General features: G+C 49.0%; 1 protein-coding gene across 1 annotated transcript in view; it reads left to right on the top strand.

Moving 5' to 3' along the window:
• LOC142570860 (uncharacterized) overlaps positions 1-26,680 on the top strand; it is a 72,099-nt gene that overhangs the window by 18,492 nt on the left and 26,927 nt on the right. Inside the window, exons 6-8 of the mRNA XM_075679172.1 lie at positions 2,029-2,182; positions 6,977-7,122; positions 24,524-24,671. Coding sequence (XP_075535287.1) covers positions 2,029-2,182; positions 6,977-7,122; positions 24,524-24,671 — 448 coding nt within the window. The remainder of the gene's footprint in view (positions 1-2,028; positions 2,183-6,976; positions 7,123-24,523; positions 24,672-26,680) is intronic.

Raw genomic sequence — 26,680 nt, 5'->3', positions numbered from 1 at the left:
GAGGTTTTACGTGCCAAAACCACTTTCTGATTATGAGGCACGCCGTAGTGGAGGACTCCGGAAATTTTGACCACCTGGGGTTCTTTAACGTGCACCTAAATCTAAGCACACGGGTGTTTTCGCATTTCGCCCCCATCGAAATGCGGCCGCCGTGGCCGGGATTCGATCCCGCGACCTAGTGCTCAGCAGCCCAACACCATAGCCACTGAGCAACCACGGCGGGTTAAGCGTAACGTTAAGAGACAAGAAGACAGCGGTATGGATTTGAGAGCAAATGGGGGCAGCCGATATTTCAGGTGACATTAAGAGGAAAATACGAAGCTGGGCAGTCGAATGGGCGTCGAGGGAAAGGAAGCGCAGTTGCCGATGGCAGATATTTGGGTTGTTTGAGAAAATTTGCAGGCATAACTTATATAGCTAGCGCAAGACAGGGGTAAATGAAGATCGCAGGGAGACGCCTTCGTCCCGCCAGTTAACATGAAAATAGGCTGATGATCGCAGACACTCAATTTTAAAAACTCGACGGGGACCGCAGGAGTTCTTCGTAAAATAGGGTGTCCAGTATTTCTTTTTTTTCAATGAGCACACGTGTGTGCTAGACTATAGCCATGCAATATATTCAAGACCGCTTCTCGTATTTGTCACTGTCGCAGTTAATGTTTCATTTTTGCATTTCTTTCTCGCTTCTTTTCATTGTGAGTAGTCGCGATGCTACTCATTTTTGCACGAACTGCTCGGAAATGGATCTTTAACAATTTGCCGAATGCTTGGCTCTCATTTCAGTGTATTGGCTTTGAATGTGTTATCTATTGTTTTATTCTAATAATAATTAAATCATGTTCTCTTTGTTATCTTGTTTTCATGATAGTGTTTAATTATTTTTTATATATTAATATAGTACAATGTCAACGTAAGCTGTCACAAAGCATGCAGTTAGGCAGAATTGAAAGGGAAGAAATAATCAGGTGATCAGTGTCTGAAACTTGCGATTGCAAGGACTTACGTTGAAACCAGCATGTTAACGCATTAAGTGTGCTTGCGTTATCAAGGTGATGCCTGTTCCTTTTCTTTCTTCTTATCTTTCTTGTTTTCCTTTGTTTTTTTTTACTCTCCGCCAGCAATGGCTTGCACATACTGGACGGCACAAGAACACTTACATTTTCAACTGAAAACACTCTTGAGCAGCAAGATAGATGCTTTGGCTTCACTTATGGCTCAGCCACAAGGCGTTACAAACTTTTAACGAAACCCAAAACACACGTTTAACTGCATACATCCAATAGTTTGGCGACGTTTGCTGCGCGCGACTTTCACAACCTCGCAATGTTGCATCATCCCCCTGGACGCACCACATTTCTCACGCCGCCGTTCGGGATTAGGAATCAACAACAGCACGATGCAAATGCGTCTGCTCGGCATATCTGTAGCACTGCTATTGACAGCGCTTCGTTCCTCATTCCAGCGTTCTAGGCCCATAATCAGATACCAGGGTGATTGCAGCAACGCATACACAACTCAGCTACCTTCTCTATACCCTCGGTTTCCTTCCCTTTCCTGCGAACTACCGTCACCTCACCCGCCCACATAGGACAGTGTGGACTTGCGTCGTGAAACTTGTTCTGTGTCAAGTGGAAGATCAGCCAAGTACCCTACGCCTCCAAACGCGGCACACTGCTTACATGGCCTCGGTACAGCGCGCTTCATGCCTCCACCTCGTCGGCCCCCACTATATGCCCATTGGTGCTCCACTCCATGCGTCCTTCTCTACAACGTGCTATCTTTAGCTCGCAGTTCCCCATCGGTTCTCCAGAAAGCAGCGCGTTTTCGAGCGGACGGAAGAGTGATAGATGCAGTAAACGAGCCTATGGAATATGTAAATGAGTAAATTAATTAACCTATGGAGTGAACCTAATCAAGTAAATTAAGCTAATCAGTGAACTAAGTAAATGAACTTATTTTAAGTGTACGTTTCATATCCAAAGCATGCGTGACAGCGCAAAGGCGGAGATGCTCGCTTTTCGCACGCAGGACGGCTGAAAAGAACGAGAAGCAACTAACAACCAGTGCAGGCCTCACCAAGTTCAAAGAGCTCTGGGACTCGAACGTAACCTGCCATGGAATCAACTTCCACATTGCTGATCCTGAAGAACTGGCGAAGTTCGAGGGTTATTCGTTCCTCAAGGTGAGGAACGCGTGTGAACTTAGCATCTCGGCCATCTCAGCGGCAATTGAGTATTGGGTGGGAGTACAAAAGTTTGGCTATCACAAAACAGCCGTAGGTACCAAATTTCTTTTTCGTAGCCTTTCTTTACCGGCGGCGTGAAACCTGAGGAGGACATCGCATAAGACGAACGCAGGACTATGTGGCCACAACCTTTGTTTTCAGGCTGCAGTGACTGGTTTCGAGAAACTTTTTTTTCCGCTTTCGAATCACTGATGGCTCTATACTGAAATGTTTTGTTAGGGCATAAGGCAAAATTTGCTTAACGAATGTTTGTGCAAAGTGGACAGTCTCCGTTTGCGATTTACAAAACGTTTCCGCCTACAGTGAATACAGCTGTAGTTTCGAAATGATATTTTACCAGTCTAGATAAGCCTAGAGTTTGTCTCTGCAGTGTACCTTCAAGAATGCCAAGGTAGAACCACAGGAAGCGGAAACTACCTGGCCTCTGTCAGTAACTATGTGCCTGTATTCTCTTACGAAATGCAGCCAGCCATTACGCATTACTGATTGTTTCACTCGTAGTTGTATGTGAAGGCGGGGTTAACCAGGTTATGTCAAACACTCAAAAATAAAGAGAGCGCATCTCATAGAAGAAGAAGAAGCGTCGTATGATGCATCAACCTCGACGCTCCCGTTCGAAACAGTTGGTCGGGAAAAAAAATAGTTGGCGCCAGTGTCACCCTTGAATTGTTATATTCTCCCGGTCAGTACTTGGAATATTCACACATAAGTAAAACGGAAGCATATGAAAATGTGCAAGTGCGTATGTGTAAGCATGCCTAAATATGACATGTTGCTGTGTTTCTCGGTGTATAATTCATCGCTGTTACACTCCTTTTGTGACGCACGTGCGTATGCAGCATCTAGTAAATAAATGAGGTATGAGCCCTAACTGAAGGAAATCGGGTAGGCAAGGGCAGGAACAGCAGTAAATTGGGCTTTCTAGACGTCAATATACGCACGACTGTTTCACTTCTGCGGATAGCGTGGGAAGGTATAGCGAATATGCTAGAGCAGGGGCCTCTGCCGGCCACGAATGTTGAACAGGCGCCAACTCGACGCATTTCGCAAATATCAAATCACGCTTGGAACGAACTAAAGCCTAAACCAGGAAATTGATCCGACTTGTTAAGGCACACGTCGCGCGTGCCACATATACGGTTGTAATTTTGTGCGGGAACAAAGTATTCTCAAGGAGTGTGCAGCATAGAATATAATATAAAATAAGCTATAATATAACATATTCTGCATTAATTTATAGAAGTAATTTTATGCCGCCTGGGAATCGGACACACACACCTAACACATAACTTTCTCCTGACAAAACAAGAAAAACCCTTATGTGAAAAATGTGGAGATGAACTCACTGTATATCACATTTTATTCTCGTGCACACAACTCGAACGGCTAAGGAAAAAATATTCTACTGTTTTTTACAATGAACGCATTGCCTTCCATCCCAGTCTACTTTCAGGAGATAACCCACTTGTAGGAACTTCATCTGTTTTTAGTTTTCTTGAAAGACACAGCGATCCTAAACGAAATATAGTATATCACAGAACTACTAATTCTAAAAATTCTTACCCAGTTTTTTGACGCATCTTATGATGCACCTCACCCATTTTCTCAGTCCTGAGAAGAAGGCTCAGGTCTCCGTTTGATTTGTTGGGCTCCTCAGAGTCCTTGTGCGGACAAGGACTTTCGCTGAGGATACCCAATTTTTAAAATAAATTATACCAGGTGTTTGGCGCATGATAGCCTGAGTTGCTTATGCGCCATAAAACCCAATACAATACAATACAATGCATTAATTTCGACCACCATGGTATCTTTAACGTGCCCCCAATGCACGGAACACCGAGGTGTTTGCGTTTCGCCCCCATCGAAATGCGGTCGCCGCGGTCGAGATTTGATCCCGCGATCTCGTGCTTAGCATCGCAGCACCATAGCCGCTAAGGTACCGCGGTGGGTGTGCGTATCACATGTGTATATTCTTCAGGTACGGGTAGAAACAGGGCTTATCGAAGTGGAAGTTCAACACAAAATTCGATGGAAAACAAAACTTGAACCATAAGTGAGCAAAACGAAACGAAATAAAAGCTATATATAATTTTCAAGACATTTTACGAGAGATAGTTGCGAGAGAGAAGACTATAGTCACTTACTCTATGTATATTACCCATGAGCTGAATGGGAGAAGAAATTATTGCACACAAAGCAGAAAACGATTTACGTTGTAATTACTGCAAGCAGTTCAACGCAGCGTTTCTCCACTTGAATCGATGCATGGGTTTTACTCACAATTTAAAAAAACATAAATCGCACAAGATTGCTTTGAACGAATGGAGAGTCACATTATCCTGCATGTTCGAACCCAGCTATGGGCGCCTGTTCGTTTTGGGGGCTACAATAGGCCAACAAATAATAAAGCAGTTTTCATTTAACGCCACAGTCACGCGCAGTTTGCCAGTCAATTTTCTTCTGCCTCGGATGATAAATGTTCATTCCTGTTTTAACTATTTTTTACGATGATCCACGGCTGGCTTCTTGCGGCTCGCGCTGAGCCAGAAAACCAAATTTTTAGAGGTCTGTCAATTCACGAAGCTCCCCTCTGTGTCTGGATTCTACACTGGAGAAACTAAGTATAAGTACAGCGGTCATGCTGAGGGGCGTAACTATCACACACAAAATAAAGCCTTGCTAGACCACCCAGTGGCACTATTCACTCTGGAAGTCTTACGAAAAGTCATATAGTATAGTTGAAGTCGCTTATCTGGTTCAGCTATCTCGATAATGCCAGACGTCACATCCGTTGTTATATCGGCGGGAAAGCTTCAACACCCATAACTTGTCTGGTTGTATGTTATTCCGTACGCGTCTTCTACGACTTTCCTGTAGGCCCAGCGTGTTCTTGTTTCAATTTAGTATTTTCATTGTTCCTACATCATTGCGATCACTGGAAGACTATTCCAAATTATTACAAACAGGCTGCTTGACGGGAAGGCGGAACTGAACAGCAAGATAGCCTAAACGTTTTTGAAGGTTTTGTGTGCTTCCGCAGCTTTTTAAATAAACGTTTACTTTCTTTCGAAGTACTGAGAACATGTATTTAGTGTTTTGCGCCAGATGTGTAATTTCATTAAATAATCACTGCTGAAGCAAAACGTTTCCACCTCTGAGGCAGTAGGGAAAACCTGTTGGCTCGATAGAAGTGACCCCTCGTGGATAGCTGTGCCTTTGTTGCAACGAGCTGCTGTTAACAACGAACCCCGTTCCAGAAACGTAAGCATAATTAAGGATGCACACAGAAGCACATTATTTACATGAGTCAGGTTCTGATGTCCAATTGATTCATATATCCCATTGAGGGATTTATAGATGCCATGTTAACTTATTGCAGAGAGGCGTAACTCTGAGAGTAAAAATTAATCCGGAGCCCCCCCCCCCCCCCCGCCTCTTCCTTACTACGGTATGCGCGATACACAGATCGTGGTTTCGGCACGTAAAACCCAAATTTTAATTTTAAAGGCCTCACCGTAGAATGTACAAAATATAAATATATAGAGAGAGATAATTACTTGCACCGCGGCTGCCCTTTGGTTCGCATCTATGCTATAATGATCGTAAACGTACGATCAAATAATGCCTGTTTATTATTGCGATAGCAATTTATGGAGACTTCAGGCGCATTTCTACTGTCGGCGTGCAGGCCTGCGTCGGTGTCGCCGTCGCCGTGAGGTTCCGCATAAGGTTCAAGGGCGATACAATCATCGCTGCGCGCCGTATGCTGTATGTACGAGTGAAAGCGTGCGCTAGAGAGTGAGGCCGGCGATCGCGGCTCAATGTCGCGCACGCAACGGCGGAAAGCAGGGGGGGGGGGGGGGGGGTAACCGCATCGCCTTCCTTCACGCGCAAGGCTTGGGGGGAGGGGAGGGTGAGGGGAGCCGCCCTGAGTATTCTATTCAGGGCGGCTTGAATTGCCGTGCGCACCCGGCCAGGCCGCCGTACTTGAAAGCTATCTGCGACGGGTACTGGGTCCGCGCTGCGCTGTCTTTTCACTGAGTACTTCGCGCCGATGCGAGTGGCTGCACAAAGGTCAATTCGCTCGCTGCTGCTGCAGTGCTTTTCTCTGCAGCGTTTTGACAGCCATTTTCTGCGATCATCGAGTGAGACGTGTTCATGTTGGCTTGTGCGCGCGTGAAACCATGCTTGTTAATTTAGTTAGCATGCCAATGTTTACAAGTGTATGCGGCTGATAAAACTACTATCCTTACTTTGTATAGTTGTCCACTAATTTGCTATCGCAATCGATGCTTCGCCTTTCGGGCGAAACGGCGACTTTTTATCTTGAAAGAATGGTATAAACTAGTTTCTATAAGAGACACGCTTCGGGTGATAAACAAGCTAACATGTTGTATCGATTGAATTGTTGAGTGATTCACTGATTAATCTTAGTTTAGGCTTCCATAGATGCTATATTTCTACATCCCTATGTGCACGTGATGAAAAGAAGATATATTCAAAGCATGAAAATGTCTAGTTGATGTAAGTGAAGCGGGTGGGATGTAGTTACTGAGTAGAAGAAATCTTGGAGAATTATTCGTGGCGACGTGCAGTGGTAGTGACGAGCTGACGAGTGGAAAATTGGAACGAATGAAAAATCCCTCTTTAACGACGATAAATGAAGCGCAGGGCTTTCACCTGGGCATATGCAGTTTTGTCGATGTTCGGTTTCGTTTTCGTGTATTGCAGAGGGTTTGGTACCTGCAGCGCGTCATGGCCGGCCTCAGCGAGAAGATGTGGCTTGTGCCGTACAACCTCGCCGGCGTCTACGTCGTCTCGACAGATTACAATAAAGCAAAGAAAAACATCACCGACGTTCTCGGTCGTCTCACCAGGTACTGTACTGTCGCCTCTTCGAAGGATGCACACCCGCCGTGGTTGCTCAGTGGCTATGGTGTTGGGCTGCTGAGCACGAGGTCGCGGGATCGAATCCCGGCCACGGCGGCCGCATTTCGATGGGGGCGAAATGCGAAAACACCCGTGTACTTAGATTTAGGTGCACGTTAAAGAACCCCAGGTGGACCAAATTTCCGGAGTCCCCCACTACGACGTGCCTCATGATCAGAAAGTGGTTTTGGCACGTAAAACCCCATGATTTAATTTCATTTTTCTTCGAGGGATGCACAAGCATTTGCGTCATAAGCAGCGGTGTCACGAGTTCTTACACTGTAGTGCTCCGTTAGGTGTTCGAGACAAAGAGTAAGATCTACCATGTTACAATGAAACTTTAGATATGCCGAACAATGTGCACGCACTTCATCTGTTTCTCATAGATCCCATGCACGCATGCAAAAAAAAGCAAGAAAAGTCGCAGTTTCACGCACTTTCGCCCGAAAGGCGAAGCATCGTATGCTATAGTAAATTAGTAGACAGCTATACGAATTAAGGATAGTAGCTTAATCGGCCGTATAAACTGCTAATAATTCACTTACTAACTAAATTATCAAGCATGGTGCCACGTGCGCACAAGTAAACGTGAACACATCTCACTCAATGACCGCGCACACTCGCTGTCAAGACGCTGGAGTGTGAAAGTGCGGCAGTAGCACTATCGAATTGACCTCCGTGCTGCATCGCTTCAACGCGAACTAAGCGGCGAGAACACAGCGCGCACAAAGACATCAGCACTCCGCCACCCTCTCCCCATTCAAGATAGGGCCCGCGCGGCCGCGCCGTACGCATTCGCCACTGGGGTAACCCCCCCCCCCCCGCCTGCCTTGCTCGCGAGGGAAGACGGCGCACTTCGTCCCCCATTCCTCCCTTGCGAGCGCGAGATTGAGGCGCCATCGCCCGCTCACCCTCACACGCTTTCACTCGCACATACAGCATATGGCACGCGGCGACGATGGTATCGCCCTTAGACTTTGTACGGAACATCACGGCGACGGCGTAAAGGCGCCTGGAGTGTCCATATAATTGCTATCCCAATAAAAATTACCTTATCGTTAACTGCACACTCGGTAAAGGCGAATTTCTCCGATGCCAGCTGCTCTGCTCAGCAAGACGCCTGGAGCAACCACTAGTATCAAATTCTGTTTCTGTGTAGACATAAACAACAATGCCAGTGTCGTCAATCTTGTGGAAATCTGCAGGGCTGACACCATGGAAACATTAAGGGTAGAGGCTGTCGATGTTCCTTTACAGGCTGATTAGCATGGCGATTTCAGTGATTGAAGTGCCTATAACCAGTGATGTGCTCGCTCGTAAGTAGAAACACAAACACACACGTGCACATACACCCACGCACACACGCACACTTCTTGGTTTAAGGTGAAAAACACTACTGCCAAATTCGAACAAAAAAATAAAAGGGCTCCTTCACGACTTGTCTTCTTCCACAAAATAATATCGTACACAGGCTGTCAAACTATCATAAAATAACTGGTTCGGAGAACTCCCGGAAAGCGTGCCACGCTTGTCAACACACCTTCTGTCACTTCTACTATAGCAACGAAATTTCACTGCCTCCAAGTACCCGTGCAACGGCGTGCGGTTTTAAATTTGCTAATGATCAGTTTTCTACAAATCGGAATCCCGTATTGGGATGTCACATCTCTCGCAGATTTTAAGCATGAAATGCTTCTAGCTCCCGCTGTCGGTGACCTTCAAGTGACCTCAAATGGCCCGTTACCAGGTCAGGCCATTTTGAGTTGACAAGCGCAGAGCATACAATGCGCGCCAACGATCGTGTTTGCAAAGAATTACATCGCTAAGCGCCGCGGAAATGCCTCAAATTTCAATTTGAACACCGTTTCTCCCTTCACTCGCCGCGAATCTGCCCGGAGAGGGACGGTGACGTAGTCGGGTTCCTGCGCCTACGTAATCGTGTCCGCAGTGTGACGTAGCTCGTGGTGACACGTGACTTCGATAATTATTCAAAGCAACATTTGTCATTTTTATGATCTGTTGCTTGAATTGACAAATTGAGGTTGAGAGAAATAAGAAAGCACACAAACGGAATGTCTGCGCGATCTTTTGTTTTACTTCGCACCGAGGCAAGAGCGATGTACTTCCGTATCGCCTGCTTGTTCCCACGGTCGTGCAGTCACGTGCAGAGGTACCGAAACTATGCCATTTTCTACCGTGTTCCAGCGCGTGATCATGCTCTGCGATCTGCTTGTTCTGCCCCTGTATTCATGTAGCCCTGAATTATACCGCTAGTCATGTTTCCTTGTGCACAGCGCGCAAAATCGTTCGCAAGAGCTCGCGCGCAGCGCGATCAGCGAAAATGAGTAGGGCAGGGAAAAAAAAGCGAGGAGAAAAAAAAATGAAGGCGGGGCCTGTGACATATGCGTCACGCGATCCTCGAGGTCTGGTATGGTAGAACTCACGGAAAGAATGTCGCTTGCGAAGGCTAGACGGTGCGAGTGGAGAGAGCGTCTTGCTTGGCAGTGGAGCCCGCCTGCTTAAGTCATGGATTCGCGGGACAGAAATATTTATATCTCGGCTATTAATGAGCCGATTTGAAAAAATTTTGCGGCAGAGCGCTCCCTAGAGGACACGCAACAAGTTCCAGCCTATAAAAAAAATTTGCTATGGGGTCTGGTGAGGGGCCCTTTAAGCCAAAAGACAGAGCCGTTATTCGGGAAACTTGTTAAAACAAAACGAGATCATCCGGGAAAGCAGTCAAAACTGAAGCAAAGGTGGTCTCTGGCCCCCAATCCTTTGCACAGGATGGCATTGCATACGCTAGTTACTGCTCAAATAAGTTTTAAAAAATATTGCTTCCGAGTTCTTCATAATCTTCGTTCACAAATATCACTCAAGATCTAACTTCTAGTACTCTGAAGTGTTGTTTGTCATTTCCAATAGCGATGTTGGAAAGACAGATGCAGGGTACCACACAGTTCATCGTCATGTTTTAGCGCTGAGGCAGGGTTGCCTGTGTCCTCTTTTGAACGCCAAGGCTCAGGGAGTTCTGCGGCGTGTGTTTTGCGTCGCCCAGAGAGGCGTGTCGCCTCCTTGAGGCGATTTTCTTCTTCTAGCTGGTGTTTGGATCGCACCGCTGGTACGATCTGTTGGGAACTCGGCGCTGACGCCCGTGGTTGTACCTGGGTCGCAAGCCCCAAGGGTAGCGTTGGCCTGGCGGCCTGGGGTACAACTGGAAGCATCCGAAGGTCCCGGCAAAGCATGAGTCGACTGGTAACAACAAAACAACTTGTTTATTTTAACATTGCAAAGAGTTGGCGGTCAGGTTGACCGAAGTAGAGAGACGGGAGAGCACTTCACCCAACAGAAGAAATCGGAGCCCTCCTTTTGGCGTCCGGGGGCAGCTGTTTTTATACTCTCGCAGTTGAGGGCAAGAAGGAACCCCTCAAAAGACGAGCACGTGAATGTACAATGGGCTAATGGTGACGCACACTGTCGTAGCGCTGCCGTAGCACCATGTCGAGCACGATCTCGTAGCACCCTGTCGTAGCGCTGCCGTAGCACCATGTCGAGCACGATCTCGTAGCACCCTGTCGTAGCGCTGCCGGTCGGGCACAATGACTGCAATGAGAGGGTGATCCTTTGCGGTCGCATCGCCGCAGTCGCGCCTGGAAACACCTGCCGATGAGCGTTGCGGCGACGATGATCGGGCCAAAATGTCTGCCGCCTCGCCGCAGTCGCGCCGGCAAAACCACGTGTCGCAGGCGAAACGCAACAGACCGCCCCGCCGGGGGAAGGAGATCCCGATGGACAGGGGACTGCATCCGCTGTCCGGAGGGATGTCGCTCGATGATGCTCATAACCGAAGTCGGGCGTCCCTCGACGTTTCTTGAGCGCAGCGCACAGAGAAGGCCTCGTTCTCTTGTTCAGGTTCGCACGGGACACTGCAAAGTGACTTCGGGAGAGTTCACATTTTTGTTCTCGTTCCCGGCAAGCGTTAGAACTACGCTGAAACTCAACCGCTCAGTCAGCAAGCACGGCACAACCCTCACTAAGCCCTGCCAGGCTCTTTCCCCTTTTTATACCACTGCCTAGTTCCTTACAGTAGTCTAGCATCACTCAGAACGCGTCCACAAATTGAAAAATTGCACTAGAAAGCATATCATCACTTTGAAGCACTAAACAAAAGCAATATGTTAAAAAAAATCCTGCCTCAGGAAGAAAAACATCAGTAACAAACAATTTTGAGGCTGATTCCTACGTTAGGGGCTTCGACTTAAGCCATCGGCGTTACCGTTGAGACTCCCCTTTTTGTAACGCACCTCAAAGGAATATTGTTGTAAAGCGAGGCTCCAGCGCAGGAGGCGGCCATTTTTGGGAGAGATGGTCTGCAGCCATTGGAGAGGGCAGTGATCCGTCTCAATGATAAACCTCGAGCCGGCTAGATAGCATGACAATTTCTGAACGGCCCACACGAGACACGCACACTCTTTCTCGGTGGCGCTATACGCCTGCTCACGACTGGACAGCTTACGACTAGCATACAGGACGGGGTGTTCTACTTCTCCATTTTCCCGTTGGCACAGTACAACGCCCATGCCTCGCTCACTAGCATCGCACTGAACAACGAACCCTTTTGTATAGTCTGGCGATCGTAGCACAGGCTGGTTTGTTAGGGCACTCTTTAGGGCGCTAAAAGCTCTTTCCTTTGTCTCGTCCCAGACGACTGTTTGAGGCTCTGTTTTTCTTAGAGCATCCGTCAGGGGAGCCGCGATATCAGAGTACCTAGGGATGTACCTCTGATAGTAGCCGGCGACACCCAAGAACGACCGAATATCGGTCTTTGTGCGCGGTTGCGGAAAGTCTCGCACAGCGGCCACTTTTATTTCAGAGGGGCGGCGACGACCCTGACCAATCACGTGACCGAGGTAGACAACCTCGGCCTGTGCTAACTGGCACTTAGGAGCCTTTACTGTCAAGCCCGCTTCGCGCAGGCGGGTTAGCACTGCCCGCAAGTGTGTCATATGCTCAGACCAGGATGCGGAGAATATCGCTACGTCGTCTAGATACGGTAAAGCGAATTCTTGCTGTCCCCGCAACACTTTATCCATGAGGCTTGAAAAACAGTATGGCGCGTTCTTCAAACCAAAACTCAACACTTTAGGACGGAATGTTCCCATTGGTGAAATGAACGCCGCATACCTACTAGCCTCTTCTGTAAGTGGAACCTGCCAATAACCCCTGACAAGATCTAGGGTGGAAATAAACTGAGCGCTACTAACTTTCTCAAGGCGCTCCTCGATGTTAGGGATCGGATAAATTTGATCCTTAGTGATGGAATTAAGCCTGCGGTAGTCGACGCAAGGACGAGGTTCCTTGCCCGGTACCTCAACTAAAATCAAAGGGGAGGTATAATCACTCTCACCTGCCTCAATAACACCGAGCTGTAGCATTTTCTTTACCTCAGCCTCCATAATATCGCTCTGGCGGGGTGACACCCGATACGCCTTGGATCGTACTGGCTCTGGGGAGGTAAGTTCTATATCATGAGTAAGTACAGAAGTCCTACCAGGCCTCTCAGAGAACAGACCTTGAAACTCTTGTAATAGCTGGTGTAGTTCGGTTTTCTGCTCGGGCGACAGCGGTGCTTTACTGATAAGGTCACTAATGACTTGACCGGTGTCTTCCCTGTTCGTCACTGAGCCTAGTCCCGGAAGCTCGACCGGAAGCTCTTCAGGAACGTTTACCATCATGCACACCACTGCTTCCCTTTGTCTATAAGGTTTGAGCAGATTACAGTGGTAAACTTGCTGTGCTTTCCGCTTTCCTGGCAGACTTACCACGTAGTTAACGTCCGACAGTTTCTGAACAATTCGTGCTGGGCCCTCCCACTGCACGTCTAGTTTGTTGTTTAGCGATGTGCGCAATATCATGACCTCATCGCCAACCTCAAAACGACGGGCCCTGGCTGTCCGATCATAATAAACCTTGGCCCTCTGCTGGGCCTTTGTCATTGCTTCACCTGACAACTCCTGTGCCCTTCTTAAGCGTTCGAGGAGCTTAAGCACGTACTCCACCACGACTGGGTCGTCGCCCCTACCTTCCCACGATTCTCGAAGCATGCGAAGCGGAGATCGAAGCGAGCGACCGTACACCAGTTCAGCTGGCGAAAACCCCGTAGCCGCATGCGCCGCGGTCCTTAAAGCAAACATCACCCCAGGCAGACACAGCTCCCAGTCAGTTCGATGTTCGAAACACAACGCTCTCAACACGCGCTTCATGACGGAGTGGAGCTTCTCAACGGAATTCGACTGTGGGTGGTACACTGAGCTGTGTAACAGCTTTACCCCACACCTTTCGAGAAAAGTTGTCGTCAAAGCGCTAGTAAACACTGTGCCCTGATCTGATTGGATTTCCGCAGGGAAACCAACTCGCGCAAATATGGACAGTAGTGCATTAACTATCTCAACTGAGCTGAGTTCTTTAAGCGGCACTGCTTCAGGGAACTTTGTCGCTGGGCAGATCACAGTCAAAATGTGTCTGTACCCCGTGGCTGTTACCGGCAGAGGTCCCACAGTATCAATAACGAGCCGTCTAAAAGGCTCCGTAATGATAGGTACCAATTTCAACGGCGCCCTCGATTTGTCCCCTGGTTTGCCCACCCGCTGACAAGTGTCACATGTCCTCACGAAATGGTCTGCGTCCCGAAAACACCCTGGCCAATAGTACTCTTGCAAGAGACGGTCCTTAGTTTTCTTAACTCCAAGGTGTCCGGACCACGAACCCCCGTGTGACAAGCGCAACAGATCCTGACGATAGCATTGAGGCACGATCAGCTGATCGAACTCCACTCCTCGGCGGTCTAGATACTTCCGGTACAGGACTCCACCTCTTTCCACAAAACGCGCAGTTTTCCTGGCGATACCTTCTTTGAGATTGCAGCGCACGTTTTCCAGGCTGCCATCCTTTTTTTGCTCGGCTATCAAAGCCGACCGGCTGACTTTTAGCAACCTATTAAGTCCGTCTGACGTAGGCGCGATGAGCAAATCAGTAGATAGCTCTTCTAACTTTCCCGTGTCGGGCGTTTCCTCTCCAGTATCTGGCGCCTTTAACGTTACAGACTCAAGTTTATTCAGTTCGGGCGTGCTCTGAATATCAGCTTGCTGCGCCTCTGACCCTTTTTCGTTGTTTGATAACGTCGGCCTCGCAACTACCGCCTTTGCAGCGAGCTCCCGAACCTTCGATCTGGTTAAGGCCTGAACACTAGCTTCACCAAACAAAAGCCCCTTCTCGCGCAGGAGGTGATCGGACCTGTTTGAAAATAGGTACGGGTACTGGGGTGGCAGCATAGATGACACTGCCGCCTCCGTCTCAAGCGCTCCGAAAGGTCCTTCAATAAGCACTTTTGCTACCGGCAGACACACGCTATGAGCTTCCACGGCTTGCTTGATCCATGCGCACTCGCCCGTGAACATATGGGGTTCTACGTAAGACGGGTGAACTACATCCATCGTAGCTGCGGAATCGCGAAGCACTCGGCACTCTTTCCCGTTCACGAGGAGGTCTCGCATGTAAGGCTCGAGAAGCTTCATGTTCTCGTCAGTGCTGCCTATTGAAAAAAAAACACAACTTTTGGTGTTGTTTCCGGACACTGCGCCGAAAAGTGACCCGGCTTCTGGCACGTATAACAAACGCGCGCTCGCCTCATCTCGAACCGCTTTCTGCGTTCGGCTTCGGCTGCTGCCGTCTCCTTAGGTTCGGTCGCACTGCTTCCACTCGCATCCGCACTACGCGTGTTCCCCTTTGCTCTCATGGGTGTGAACTTCGGCCTCTCAAACTTCGAGCCAAATTCACCCTTTTGACCGTCCTTAGCTCCGCGAGCCCGACGCGTCACAAACTCCTCGGCTAGCTCAGCGGCTTTAGCCACCGTACAAACGTCTGGCCTATCCAAGACCCAGTATCGCACGTTCTCCGGTAACCGACTATAAAACTGTTCTAGCCCGAAACACTGCAGAACTTTATCGTGGTCACCAAACGCTTTCTCTTCTTTGAGCCACTCCTGCATGTTCGACATAAGCCTATACGCAAACTCTGTATATGACTCACTTCTGCCTTTCTCATTTTCCCGAAACTTCCGACGGAACGCCTCCGCAGACAGCCGGTACTTTTTTAGCAGACTCGATTTTACTTTGTCGAAATCCTCTGCTTCCTCTCTATCCAAGCGAGCGACTACGTCGGCCGCCTCGCCGGGTAACAAAGTGAGCAAGCGCTGTGGCCACGTTTCCCGAGAGAACCCCTGCTTCTCGCACGTTCGCTCAAAGTTAACCAGGAACAAACCAATGTCCTCTCCAAGCTTAAACGGCCGCATCAGGTCAGTCATTTTGAACAATACTCGTTCTCCTGCACCGTGTGCCTGACTTCCATTACGAGCGCGTTCCATCTCTACCTCGAGACGCTTCATTTCCAAAGCGTGTTCGCGCTCTTCTTTTTTCTCTTGTTGCTCTCGCTCTTTCTGTTCTTTACGTTCACGCTCTTCTTTTTCTTTCTGTTCTTTAAGTTCACGCTCTTCTTTTTCTTTCTGTTCTTTAAGTTCGCGCTCCTGTCTTTTTGACCTCTCCTCAATAGTCTCAAGGCATTCCGACAGCTCGTCATCCTCAGCCTCTAACTCAAGAATAGCCTTTAGCAGTTCAGGTTTTCTTAGTTTGTCTGAGACATCCAGACCCAACTCTCTTGCAAGCTCCAACAATTTCGGTTTGCGCAACGACTTCAAATCCATGGCTGCTCTGAATGCTGCTTTCTCTACTGCTTACTATTGTCTTGCCGCAAACTAACCCGGCAGCAACGACAACCACAATTACCAGCTCTGTTTCTGACACTAACAAAAAGCCTGGCAAAGCTCAGAAGAAGAAAGTCCCGCACTCACCAAACCTCGCAGCCAAGAGTCCAGCGCAGTCGTTCCGCTGCAGGCAACCAGTCATCACACAGGGCTCGTTGCACTGCTCCCGGATCGTCGATGAGCTGCTCAGCATACAGTCAACTGCATCTCTTTGCCGCTGGCCTCCGTTGTCGCGATCTCACCGCTGGCAACCAGATGTTTGAATCGCACCGCTGGTACGATCTGTTGGGAACTCGGCGCTGACGCCCGTGGTTGTACCTGGGTCGCAAGCCCCAAGGGTAGCGTTGGCCTGGCGGCCTGGGGTACAACTGGAAGCATCCGAAGGTCCCGGCAAAGCATGAGTCGACTGGTAACAACAAAACAACTTGTTTATTTTAACATTGCAAAGAGTTGGCGGTCAGGTTGACCGAAGTAGAGAGACGGGAGAGCACTTCACTCAACAGAAGAAATCGGAGCCCTCCTTTTGGCGTCCGGGGGCAGCTGTTTTTATACTCTCGCAGTTGAGGGCAAGAAGGAACCCCTCAAAAGACGAGCACGTGAATGTACAATGGGCTAATGGTGACGCACACTGTCGTAGCGCTGCCGTAGCACCATGTCGAGCACGATCTCGTAGCACCCTGTCGTAGCGCTGCCGTAGCACCATGTCGAGCACGATCTCGTAGCACCCTGTCGTAGCGCTGCCGGTCGGGCACAATGACTGCAATGAGAGGGTGATCCTTTGCGGTCGCATCGCCGCAGTCGCGCCTGGAAACACCTGCCGATGAGCGTTGCGGCGACGATGATCGGGCCAAAATGTCTGCCGCCTCGCCGCAGTCGCGCCGGCAAAACCACGTGTCGCAGGCGAAACGCAACAGACCGCCCCGCCGGGGGAAGGAGATCCCGATGGACAGGGGACTGCATCCGCTGTCCGGAGGGATGTCGCTCGATGATGCTCATAACCGAAGTCGGGCGTCCCTCGACGTTTCTTGAGCGCAGCGCACAGAGAAGGCCTCGTTCTCTTGTTCAGGTTCGCACGGGACACTGCAAAGTGACTTCGGGAGAGTTCACATTTTTGTTCTCGTTCCCGGCAAGCGTTAGAACTACGCTGAAACTCAACCGCTCAGTCAGCAAGCACGGCACAACCCTCACTAAGCCCTGCCAGGCTCTTTCCCCTTTTTATACCACTGCCTAGTTCCTTACAGTAGTCTAGCATCACTCAGAACGCGTCCACAAATTGAAAAATTGCACTAGAAAGCATATCATCACTTTGAAACACTAAACAAAAGCAATATGTTAAAAAAAATCCTGCCTCAGGAAGAAAAACATCAGTAACAAACAATTTTGAGGCTGATTCCTACGTTAGGGGCTTCGACTTAAGCCATCGGCGTTACCGTTGAGACTCCCCTTTTTGTAACGCACCTCAAAGGAATATTGTTGTAAAGCGAGGCTCCAGCGCAGGAGGCGGCCATTTTTGGGAGAGATGGTCTGCAGCCATTGGAGAGGGCAGTGATCCGTCTCAATGATAAACCTCGAGCCGGCTAGATAGCATGACAATTTCTGAACGGCCCACACGAGACACGCACACTCTTTCTCGGTGGCGCTATACGCCTGCTCACGACTGGACAGCTTACGACTAGCATACAGGACGGGGTGTTCTACTTCTCCATTTTCCCGTTGGCACAGTACAACGCCCATGCCTCGCTCACTAGCATCGCACTGAACAACGAACCCTTTTGTATAGTCTGGCGATCGTAGCACAGGCTGGTTTGTTAGGGCACTCTTTAGGGCGCTAAAAGCTCTTTCCTTTGTCTCGTCCCAGACGACTGTTTGAGGCTCTGTTTTTCTTAGAGCATCCGTCAGGGGAGCCGCGATATCAGAGTACCTAGGGATGTACCTCTGATAGTAGCCGGCGACACCCAAGAACGACCGAATATCGGTCTTTGTGCGCGGTTGCGGAAAGTCTCGCACAGCGGCCACTTTTATTTCAGAGGGGCGGCGACGACCCTGACCAATCACGTGACCGAGGTAGACAACCTCGGCCTGTGCTAACTGGCACTTAGGAGCCTTTACTGTCAAGCCCGCTTCGCGCAGGCGGGTTAGCACTGCCCGCAAGTGTGTCATATGCTCAGACCAGGATGCGGAGAATATCGCTACGTCGTCTAGATACGGTAAAGCGAATTCTTGCTGTCCCCGCAACACTTTATCCATGAGGCTTGAAAAACAGTATGGCGCGTTCTTCAAACCAAAACTCAACACTTTAGGACGGAATGTTCCCATTGGTGAAATGAACGCCGCATACCTACTAGCCTCTTCTGTAAGTGGAACCTGCCAATAACCCCTGACAAGATCTAGGGTGGAAATAAACTGAGCGCTACTAACTTTCTCAAGGCGCTCCTCGATGTTAGGGATCGGATAAATTTGATCCTTAGTGATGGAATTAAGCCTGCGGTAGTCGACGCAAGGACGAGGTTCCTTGCCCGGTACCTCAACTAAAATCAAAGGGGAGGTATAATCACTCTCACCTGCCTCAATAACACCGAGCTGTAGCATTTTCTTTACCTCAGCCTCCATAATATCGCTCTGGCGGGGTGACACCCGATACGCCTTGGATCGTACTGGCTCTGGGGAGGTAAGTTCTATATCATGAGTAAGTACAGAAGTCCTACCAGGCCTCTCAGAGAACAGACCTTGAAACTCTTGTAATAGCTGGTGTAGTTCGGTTTTCTGCTCGGGCGACAGCGGTGCTTTACTGATAAGGTCACTAATGACTTGACCGGTGTCTTCCCTGTTCGTCACTGAGCCTAGTCCCGGAAGCTCGACCGGAAGCTCTTCAGGAACGTTTACCATCATGCACACCACTGCTTCCCTTTGTCTATAAGGTTTGAGCAGATTACAGTGGTAAACTTGCTGTGCTTTCCGCTTTCCTGGCAGACTTACCACGTAGTTAACGTCCGACAGTTTCTGAACAATTCGTGCTGGGCCCTCCCACTGCACGTCTAGTTTGTTGTTTAGCGATGTGCGCAATATCATGACCTCATCGCCAACCTCAAAACGACGGGCCCTGGCTGTCCGATCATAATAAACCTTGGCCCTCTGCTGGGCCTTTGTCATTGCTTCACCTGACAACTCCTGTGCCCTTCTTAAGCGTTCGAGGAGCTTAAGCACGTACTCCACCACGACTGGGTCGTCGCCCCTACCTTCCCACGATTCTCGAAGCATGCGAAGCGGAGATCGAAGCGAGCGACCGTACACCAGTTCAGCTGGCGAAAACCCCGTAGCCGCATGCGCCGCGGTCCTTAAAGCAAACATCACCCCAGGCAGACACAGCTCCCAGTCAGTTCGATGTTCGAAACACAACGCTCTCAACACGCGCTTCATGACGGAGTGGAGCTTCTCAACGGAATTCGACTGTGGGTGGTACACTGAGCTGTGTAACAGCTTTACCCCACACCTTTCGAGAAAAGTTGTCGTCAAAGCGCTAGTAAACACTGTGCCCTGATCTGATTGGATTTCCGCAGGGAAACCAACTCGCGCAAATATGGACAGTAGTGCATTAACTATCTCAACTGAGCTGAGTTCTTTAAGCGGCACTGCTTCAGGGAACTTTGTCGCTGGGCAGATCACAGTCAAAATGTGTCTGTACCCCGTGGCTGTTACCGGCAGAGGTCCCACAGTATCAATAACGAGCCGTCTAAAAGGCTCCGTAATGATAGGTACCAATTTCAACGGCGCCCTCGATTTGTCCCCTGGTTTGCCCACCCGCTGACAAGTGTCACATGTCCTCACGAAATGGTCTGCGTCCCGAAAACACCCTGGCCAATAGTACTCTTGCAAGAGACGGTCCTTAGTTTTCTTAACTCCAAGGTGTCCGGACCACGAACCCCCGTGTGACAAGCGCAACAGATCCTGACGATAGCATTGAGGCACGATCAGCTGATCGAACTCCACTCCTCGGCGGTCTAGATACTTCCGGTACAGGACTCCACCTCTTTCCACAAAACGCGCAGTTTTCCTGGCGATACCTTCTTTGACATTGCAGCGCACGTTTTCCAGGCTGCCATCCTTTTTTTGCTCGGCTATCAAAGCCGACCGGCTGACTTTTAGCAACCTATTAAGTCCGTCTGACGTAGGCGCGATGAGCAAATCAGTAGATAGCTCTTCTAACTTTCCCGTGTCGGGCGTTTCCTCTCCAGTATCTGGCGCCTTTAACGTTACAGACTCAAGTTTATTCAGTTCGGGCGTGCTCTGAATATCAGCTTGCTGCGCCTCTGACCCTTTTTCGTTGTTTGATAACGTCGGCCTCGCAACTACCGCCTTTGCAGCGAGCTCCCGAACCTTCGATCTGGTTAAGGCCTGAACACTAGCTTCACCAAACAAAAGCCCCTTCTCGCGCAGGAGGTGATCGGACCTGTTTGAAAATAGGTACGGGTACTGGGGTGGCAGCATAGATGACACTGCCGCCTCCGTCTCAAGCGCTCCGAAAGGTCCTTCAATAAGCACTTTTGCTACCGGCAGACACACGCTATGAGCTTCCACGGCTTGCTTGATCCATGCGCACTCGCCCGTGAACATATGGGGTTCTACGTAAGACGGGTGAACTACATCCATCGTAGCTGCGGAATCGCGAAGCACTCGGCACTCTTTCCCGTTCACGAGGAGGTCTCGCATGTAAGGCTCGAGAAGCTTCATGTTCTCGTCAGTGCTGCCTATTGAAAAAAAACACAACTTTTGGTGTTGTTTCCGGACACTGCGCCGAAAAGTGACCCGGCTTCTGGCACGTATAACAAACGCGCGCTCGCCTCATCTCGAACCGCTTTCTGCGTTCGGCTTCGGCTGCTGCCGTCTCCTTAGGTTCGGTCGCACTGCTTCCACTCGCATCCGCACTACGCGTGTTCCCCTTTGCTCTCATGGGTGTGAACTTCGGCCTCTCAAACTTCGAGCCAAATTCACCCTTTTGACCGTCCTTAGCTCCGCGAGCCCGACGCGTCACAAACTCCTCGGCTAGCTCAGCGGCTTTAGCCACCGTACAAACGTCTGGCCTATCCAAGACCCAGTATCGCACGTTCTCCGGTAACCGACTATAAAACTGTTCTAGCCCGAAACACTGCAGAACTTTATCGTGGTCACCAAACGCTTTCTCTTCTTTGAGCCACTCCTGCATGTTCGACATAAGCCTATACGCAAACTCTGTATATGACTCACTTCTGCCTTTCTCATTTTCCCGAAACTTCCGACGGAACGCCTCCGCAGACAGCCGGTACTTTTTTAGCAGACTCGATTTTACTTTGTCGAAATCCTCTGCTTCCTCTCTATCCAAGCGAGCGACTACGTCGGCCGCCTCGCCGGGTAACAAAGTGAGCAAGCGCTGTGGCCACGTTTCCCGAGAGAACCCCTGCTTCTCGCACGTTCGCTCAAAGTTAACCAGGAACAAACCAATGTCCTCTCCAAGCTTAAACGGCCGCATCAGGTCAGTCATTTTGAACAATACTCGTTCTCCTGCACCGTGTGCCTGACTTCCATTACGAGCGCGTTCCATCTCTACCTCGAGACGCTTCATTTCCAAAGCGTGTTCGCGCTCTTCTTTTTTCTCTTGTTGCTCTCGCTCTTTCTGTTCTTTACGTTCACGCTCTTCTTTTTCTTTCTGTTCTTTAAGTTCACGCTCTTCTTTTTCTTTCTGTTCTTTAAGTTCGCGCTCCTGTCTTTTTGACCTCTCCTCAATAGTCTCAAGGCATTCCGACAGCTCGTCATCCTCAGCCTCTAACTCAAGAATAGCCTTTAGCAGTTCAGGTTTTCTTAGTTTGTCTGAGACATCCAGACCCAACTCTCTTGCAAGCTCCAACAATTTCGGTTTGCGCAACGACTTCAAATCCATGGCTGCTCTGAATGCTGCTTTCTCTACTGCTTACTATTGTCTTGCCGCAAACTAACCCGGCAGCAACGACAACCACAATTACCAGCTCTGTTTCTGACACTAACAAAAAGCCTGGCAAAGCTCAGAAGAAGAAAGTCCCGCACTCACCAAACCTCGCAGCCAAGAGTCCAGCGCAGTCGTTCCGCTGCAGGCAACCAGTCATCACACAGGGCTCGTTGCACTGCTCCCGGATCGTCGATGAGCTGCTCAGCATACAGTCAACTGCATCTCTTTGCCGCTGGCCTCCGTTGTCGCGATCTCACCGCTGGCAACCAGATGTTTGAATCGCACCGCTGGTACGATCTGTTGGGAACTCGGCGCTGACGCCCGTGGTTGTACCTGGGTCGCAAGCCCCAAGGGTAGCGTTGGCCTGGCGGCCTGGGGTACAACTGGAAGCATCCGAAGGTCCCGGCAAAGCATGAGTCGACTGGTAACAACAAAACAACTTGTTTATTTTAACATTGCAAAGAGTTGGCGGTCAGGTTGACCGAAGTAGAGAGACGGGAGAGCACTTCACTCAACAGAAGAAATCGGAGCCCTCCTTTTGGCGTCCGGGGGCAGCTGTTTTTATACTCTCGCAGTTGAGGGCAAGAAGGAACCCCTCAAAAGACGAGCACGTGAATGTACAATGGGCTAATGGTGACGCACACTGTCGTAGCGCTGCCGTAGCACCATGTCGAGCACGATCTCGTAGCACCCTGTCGTAGCGCTGCCGTAGCACCATGTCGAGCACGATCTCGTAGCACCCTGTCGTAGCGCTGCCGGTCGGGCACAATGACTGCAATGAGAGGGTGATCCTTTGCGGTCGCATCGCCGCAGTCGCGCCTGGAAACACCTGCCGATGAGCGTTGCGGCGACGATGATCGGGCCAAAATGTCTGCCGCCTCGCCGCAGTCGCGCCGGCAAAACCACGTGTCGCAGGCGAAACGCAACACTGGGCAGTGCGCTTTGTCTACCTGGCGCCTTTCGCTGCCTGTCGTGCCGTCATCAGCCGTTTTTTTTTTGTTTTTTTCGTGTGGGCAGCGTCCATATGGACCAGTGCACAGTGTGGCGTAGTGCGGTGTAGTGTGGTGGAGTGTGCCGATGCGAACATGCGCTACACCTATTTAAAGATTGGGACTAGTATAATCTCCAAGCAATCTGCTTTCCCGGCTGCCATTTCATGCTTACATCTACTCTCGGTTACGTGTTAGCCAGCAATTTTTTTCCTGTTTCTCATGTTACAAATTAGTCCCTTTTTCTACTTCCAATGTGCTGATGGAAAGAATGCGGAACGGTTTCTCTCACAAAGGGATATTTTGACACAGCCCATACAAAAATTCTAGAGACGTACCTTATTTTTAAGTTTATATCTTATCAGTGGACATCAAGTATGCTTTCATCGTATGCTCCCTGACGACTAATGTGTCTAAAATCCCCGAAGACAACCTGTTTGAAACCGTATGAACCACGATAGACAAAATCGAAGAGCTCACGACTTATGTGAACTGGCTGTCATGCAATTTTTAAAGCCAAAGTGCCAAGTCTGTAAGTTGTCAGAGTAGTCTTTAAGAAGTCTATAGATAATTCAAATACTGTCCGAAATCATTTTAGGCGTCACTATTTGACGCTAAACCGTGCTGTTTCATCCTTCACTGTAAAAAACAGCTCTTAATCTTATTGTCATTCGTCGTCTTGCTTGCGTTTGTATTCTTGCAAACTCTGCGCTCACTATACTTCCCTGCCGAGAAAGCTATCTCATGCCAGAGTCCCACTATGGTCACGCTGATAGCGCGCATTTTCATTCGTGACATGGGCGTGCCTGGCGCGCAGCGCTAAAGAAAGTAAAGCAAAATAGATGTCGAATATTTGCGGTTGGACAAAGATACTCCCCAGATGATGTATTTTAAATGTTGTAGCAAGCACAAGGACGAACCGGCTCTGCACGATGTTCGTAGTGCAACTTTTCGTCATTTCAAAGTCCCAATCCTTGCTTCGCATTGCGATATGGGAGGGCACTAAGAGAGAAAGAGAAAACTTTGGGCACAACGCGTAACAGTGGCGAATCCAAGTGTGCTTACTCTCGGGTGCAACAAGAACCATGTGACTCTGCAACAAGCAACAGCTGCTGCTTAACCGGGTCGAGCTGTAGCCTAAGCATACGGCGCTCTGTAATATACTTGCCGGTGTTACCACTTTTGGCATACACGAATCCGATTTCGTTTCGTGGCAATACAATACTAACAAGTGCCCGTTCTTAAAGGAATATTCAGCTTAAGAACACTTCGTGTTCTATTTGAAGCAGCTGCAATCGAGCATGTTGCATGGAACCGCGGGAAGAAAATGAAGCAGTTACATTGCACGTTACATTATCTACACGCGGTATTTCCGAATAGAATGTTTGTGCGTACGAGCCACTTTTCTTGCACGCGCCTTAACACCTCCATTCGTTGGAACTAGGCTTGCTGTTTATGAATATGGGAAAGTTCTCGGGAGTACTCGGAAGATTCTCGATTGTGTTATGTTCAAAATCTGGTGGTGGTTCTACGAGAAAGCTGTTTGTACCAGTACTGCTGCTTTACCCCAATTGGGTTTCTTCCAGAAATTACAAAATCAACCTCCTGGTGTTTAACACCCACTCGATGAAGTACGCGGAGCAAATACCATACCAGCCCCTTCAGGGACAGCGCTGCACCGTCACGGGACCCACACCTTCCGTACCCTCAAAAGATCCTACTGAGCTTACGCTGGTGAGTTAATATTCTTTAGATTTTCTTGGCTTCTTTTATCTTTGAATCGCTTCAAAAAATTTCTCCTGGGTACGACTGTTAGCTACAACATGTGTGGGGGATATGCACACCCCAATAAATTCCTGAATTAAATCGGATTTTACTTGCCAAGCCCACGGTGTCATTAGAGACATTTAGCGTGTCCGTTATTCCGGCAAACCGGGGCGGTTTGGGCGGATTACCGATGATAGGGGGCGTAAACGTGAGCGGCCAGATTGGTGGCGCCAGCTGGTGGTGCAAAGCTCAACCACCCAAACACAGAGCCAATTGCTATATTCTTCTTAGCTGGGGTGTAAGTTTTCGACAGCGGCGTAATTGTGAACACAATTGCGCCGCTGCCGAAAATTTGCACCAACAGCGAAACAGAATAAAGTAGGTTACTGCAATTTTAGTTCTGTGTTTGTCTCATTGAGCTCTACAACACCCGCCGGCTGCACCGCTCCGGCCGCTCACGTTTACGCCCCCGACCATCCGGTAATTCGCCCAAACCGCCCCGTTTTGCCGGAATAGCGGACACGCTAAAAGTCTCTATTAAGAAGCACCCCGTGGTGGGGGACCCCGGATTAGTTTTTACCACGTGGGGTTTTTTTGAGTGCCCCTAAATCTAATTAAACGAGCATTTTAGGCATTTCGCCCCCATCGAAATGCGGCCGCCGCGGCCGGAATTGAACCAGGAACCTCGAGCACAACGCCATAGCCACTACCTAACTGCGGCGGCTGCTGGGTAAATGTGTTCCTTTTTCATAGCTATAAAGCTAATAACGAATTAAGGGTTAACTGGTGTCTCCATTTGATCTGCACCCGCTGCAATGGCTCACTGTCATCTGCTATGTGGTTTTGCTCCTAGGCACATGATCGTCGAAATTAATGTGGGGTTCTCCACTCTAATACCCTCATACAGCCAATAATCAGCCGTGTAACGCAAAGCATCAGGTGATACGCACAAGTTGGCAAGTGAGCTAATTGAAGTTCACTAATGAGCTCAGTAGTAAATCAAGTTTACCTACTATCAACTATAGTTAGCCAGAGTTATTCGAACTGAGCCATCCCTTCCAGATATGTGTGCGCAGATTGTTCCGGCAAAGGCATTCGGCGTTCGTCGCATTATTGCTCTGAAATGAGGAGACAGTGGTCGATTTGCGGACACACGTAGAGCCTTTACTATCACTCGTTTATTCATAAAATGAACATTCCTTGCGTTCAGTGGCGTTCTACGATTCTGCCAAGTAAGAACGCGTGTCCTGGAGGTGTTAGGTAAACGGTAATTGGTCAACTTCGGTTAGTTCGACAATTAGCAATCGCGATGCCCTTTCTTATGATGCCTGTCGCCGCTGATAGGATTACCTGCGCCTTTTTTTTTCTTTCTAAAATTACACTAGCCAGCAGTTGTCTGGCAAGTAGGAAAGAACTTCTCCGAGAATACGTTAACGCATTTCGTCAAAGTACTGCCACCCTGTTAACACGAGAATTCAATTTATCTAGAAACAAACTTCCCGATAAGCCATTATATATTTAGTTACTAGACCTCGAGTTATGCCACTAGATATAAAAGAGTGAATATGCGACGATTTTCAGGCTGCTATACATGAATATGGATCTTAATGTAAAAAAAACACAAAACAATACAAATGCACCACGAGAAGGAAGTCTTTAGCTTATGTAATAATTCCAGGAAAGCTGACTGATGTTCTAATGGTCACGATCATGACCAACGAATATTAGAAATCTGGATCATTTCGCATTACTTCCATGCATTACTGCAATGTCTGAATCACTCTGGACGCCTGCATACTCCGGCTGAGTTCACTTATCAGTGAAAGTGCCGATCGAAAAACATGGTGGTCGCTTCGTATGAGAGGAAAATGAGTCGACGCATGGTGTAGAAAATGAATACGTGGAGAGTTGCAGTATATTGAACGAAAACAGTAATAAGTCCTCGCACTGCTAGCCCTTCTTGTCGGCACAAAAAC

Source organism: Dermacentor variabilis, chromosome 1, assembly GCF_050947875.1.
Source record: "Dermacentor variabilis isolate Ectoservices chromosome 1, ASM5094787v1, whole genome shotgun sequence".
NCBI lineage: Eukaryota > Metazoa > Arthropoda > Arachnida > Ixodida > Ixodidae > Dermacentor > Dermacentor variabilis.
This window is presented reverse-complemented; position numbering and strand designations above follow the sequence as displayed.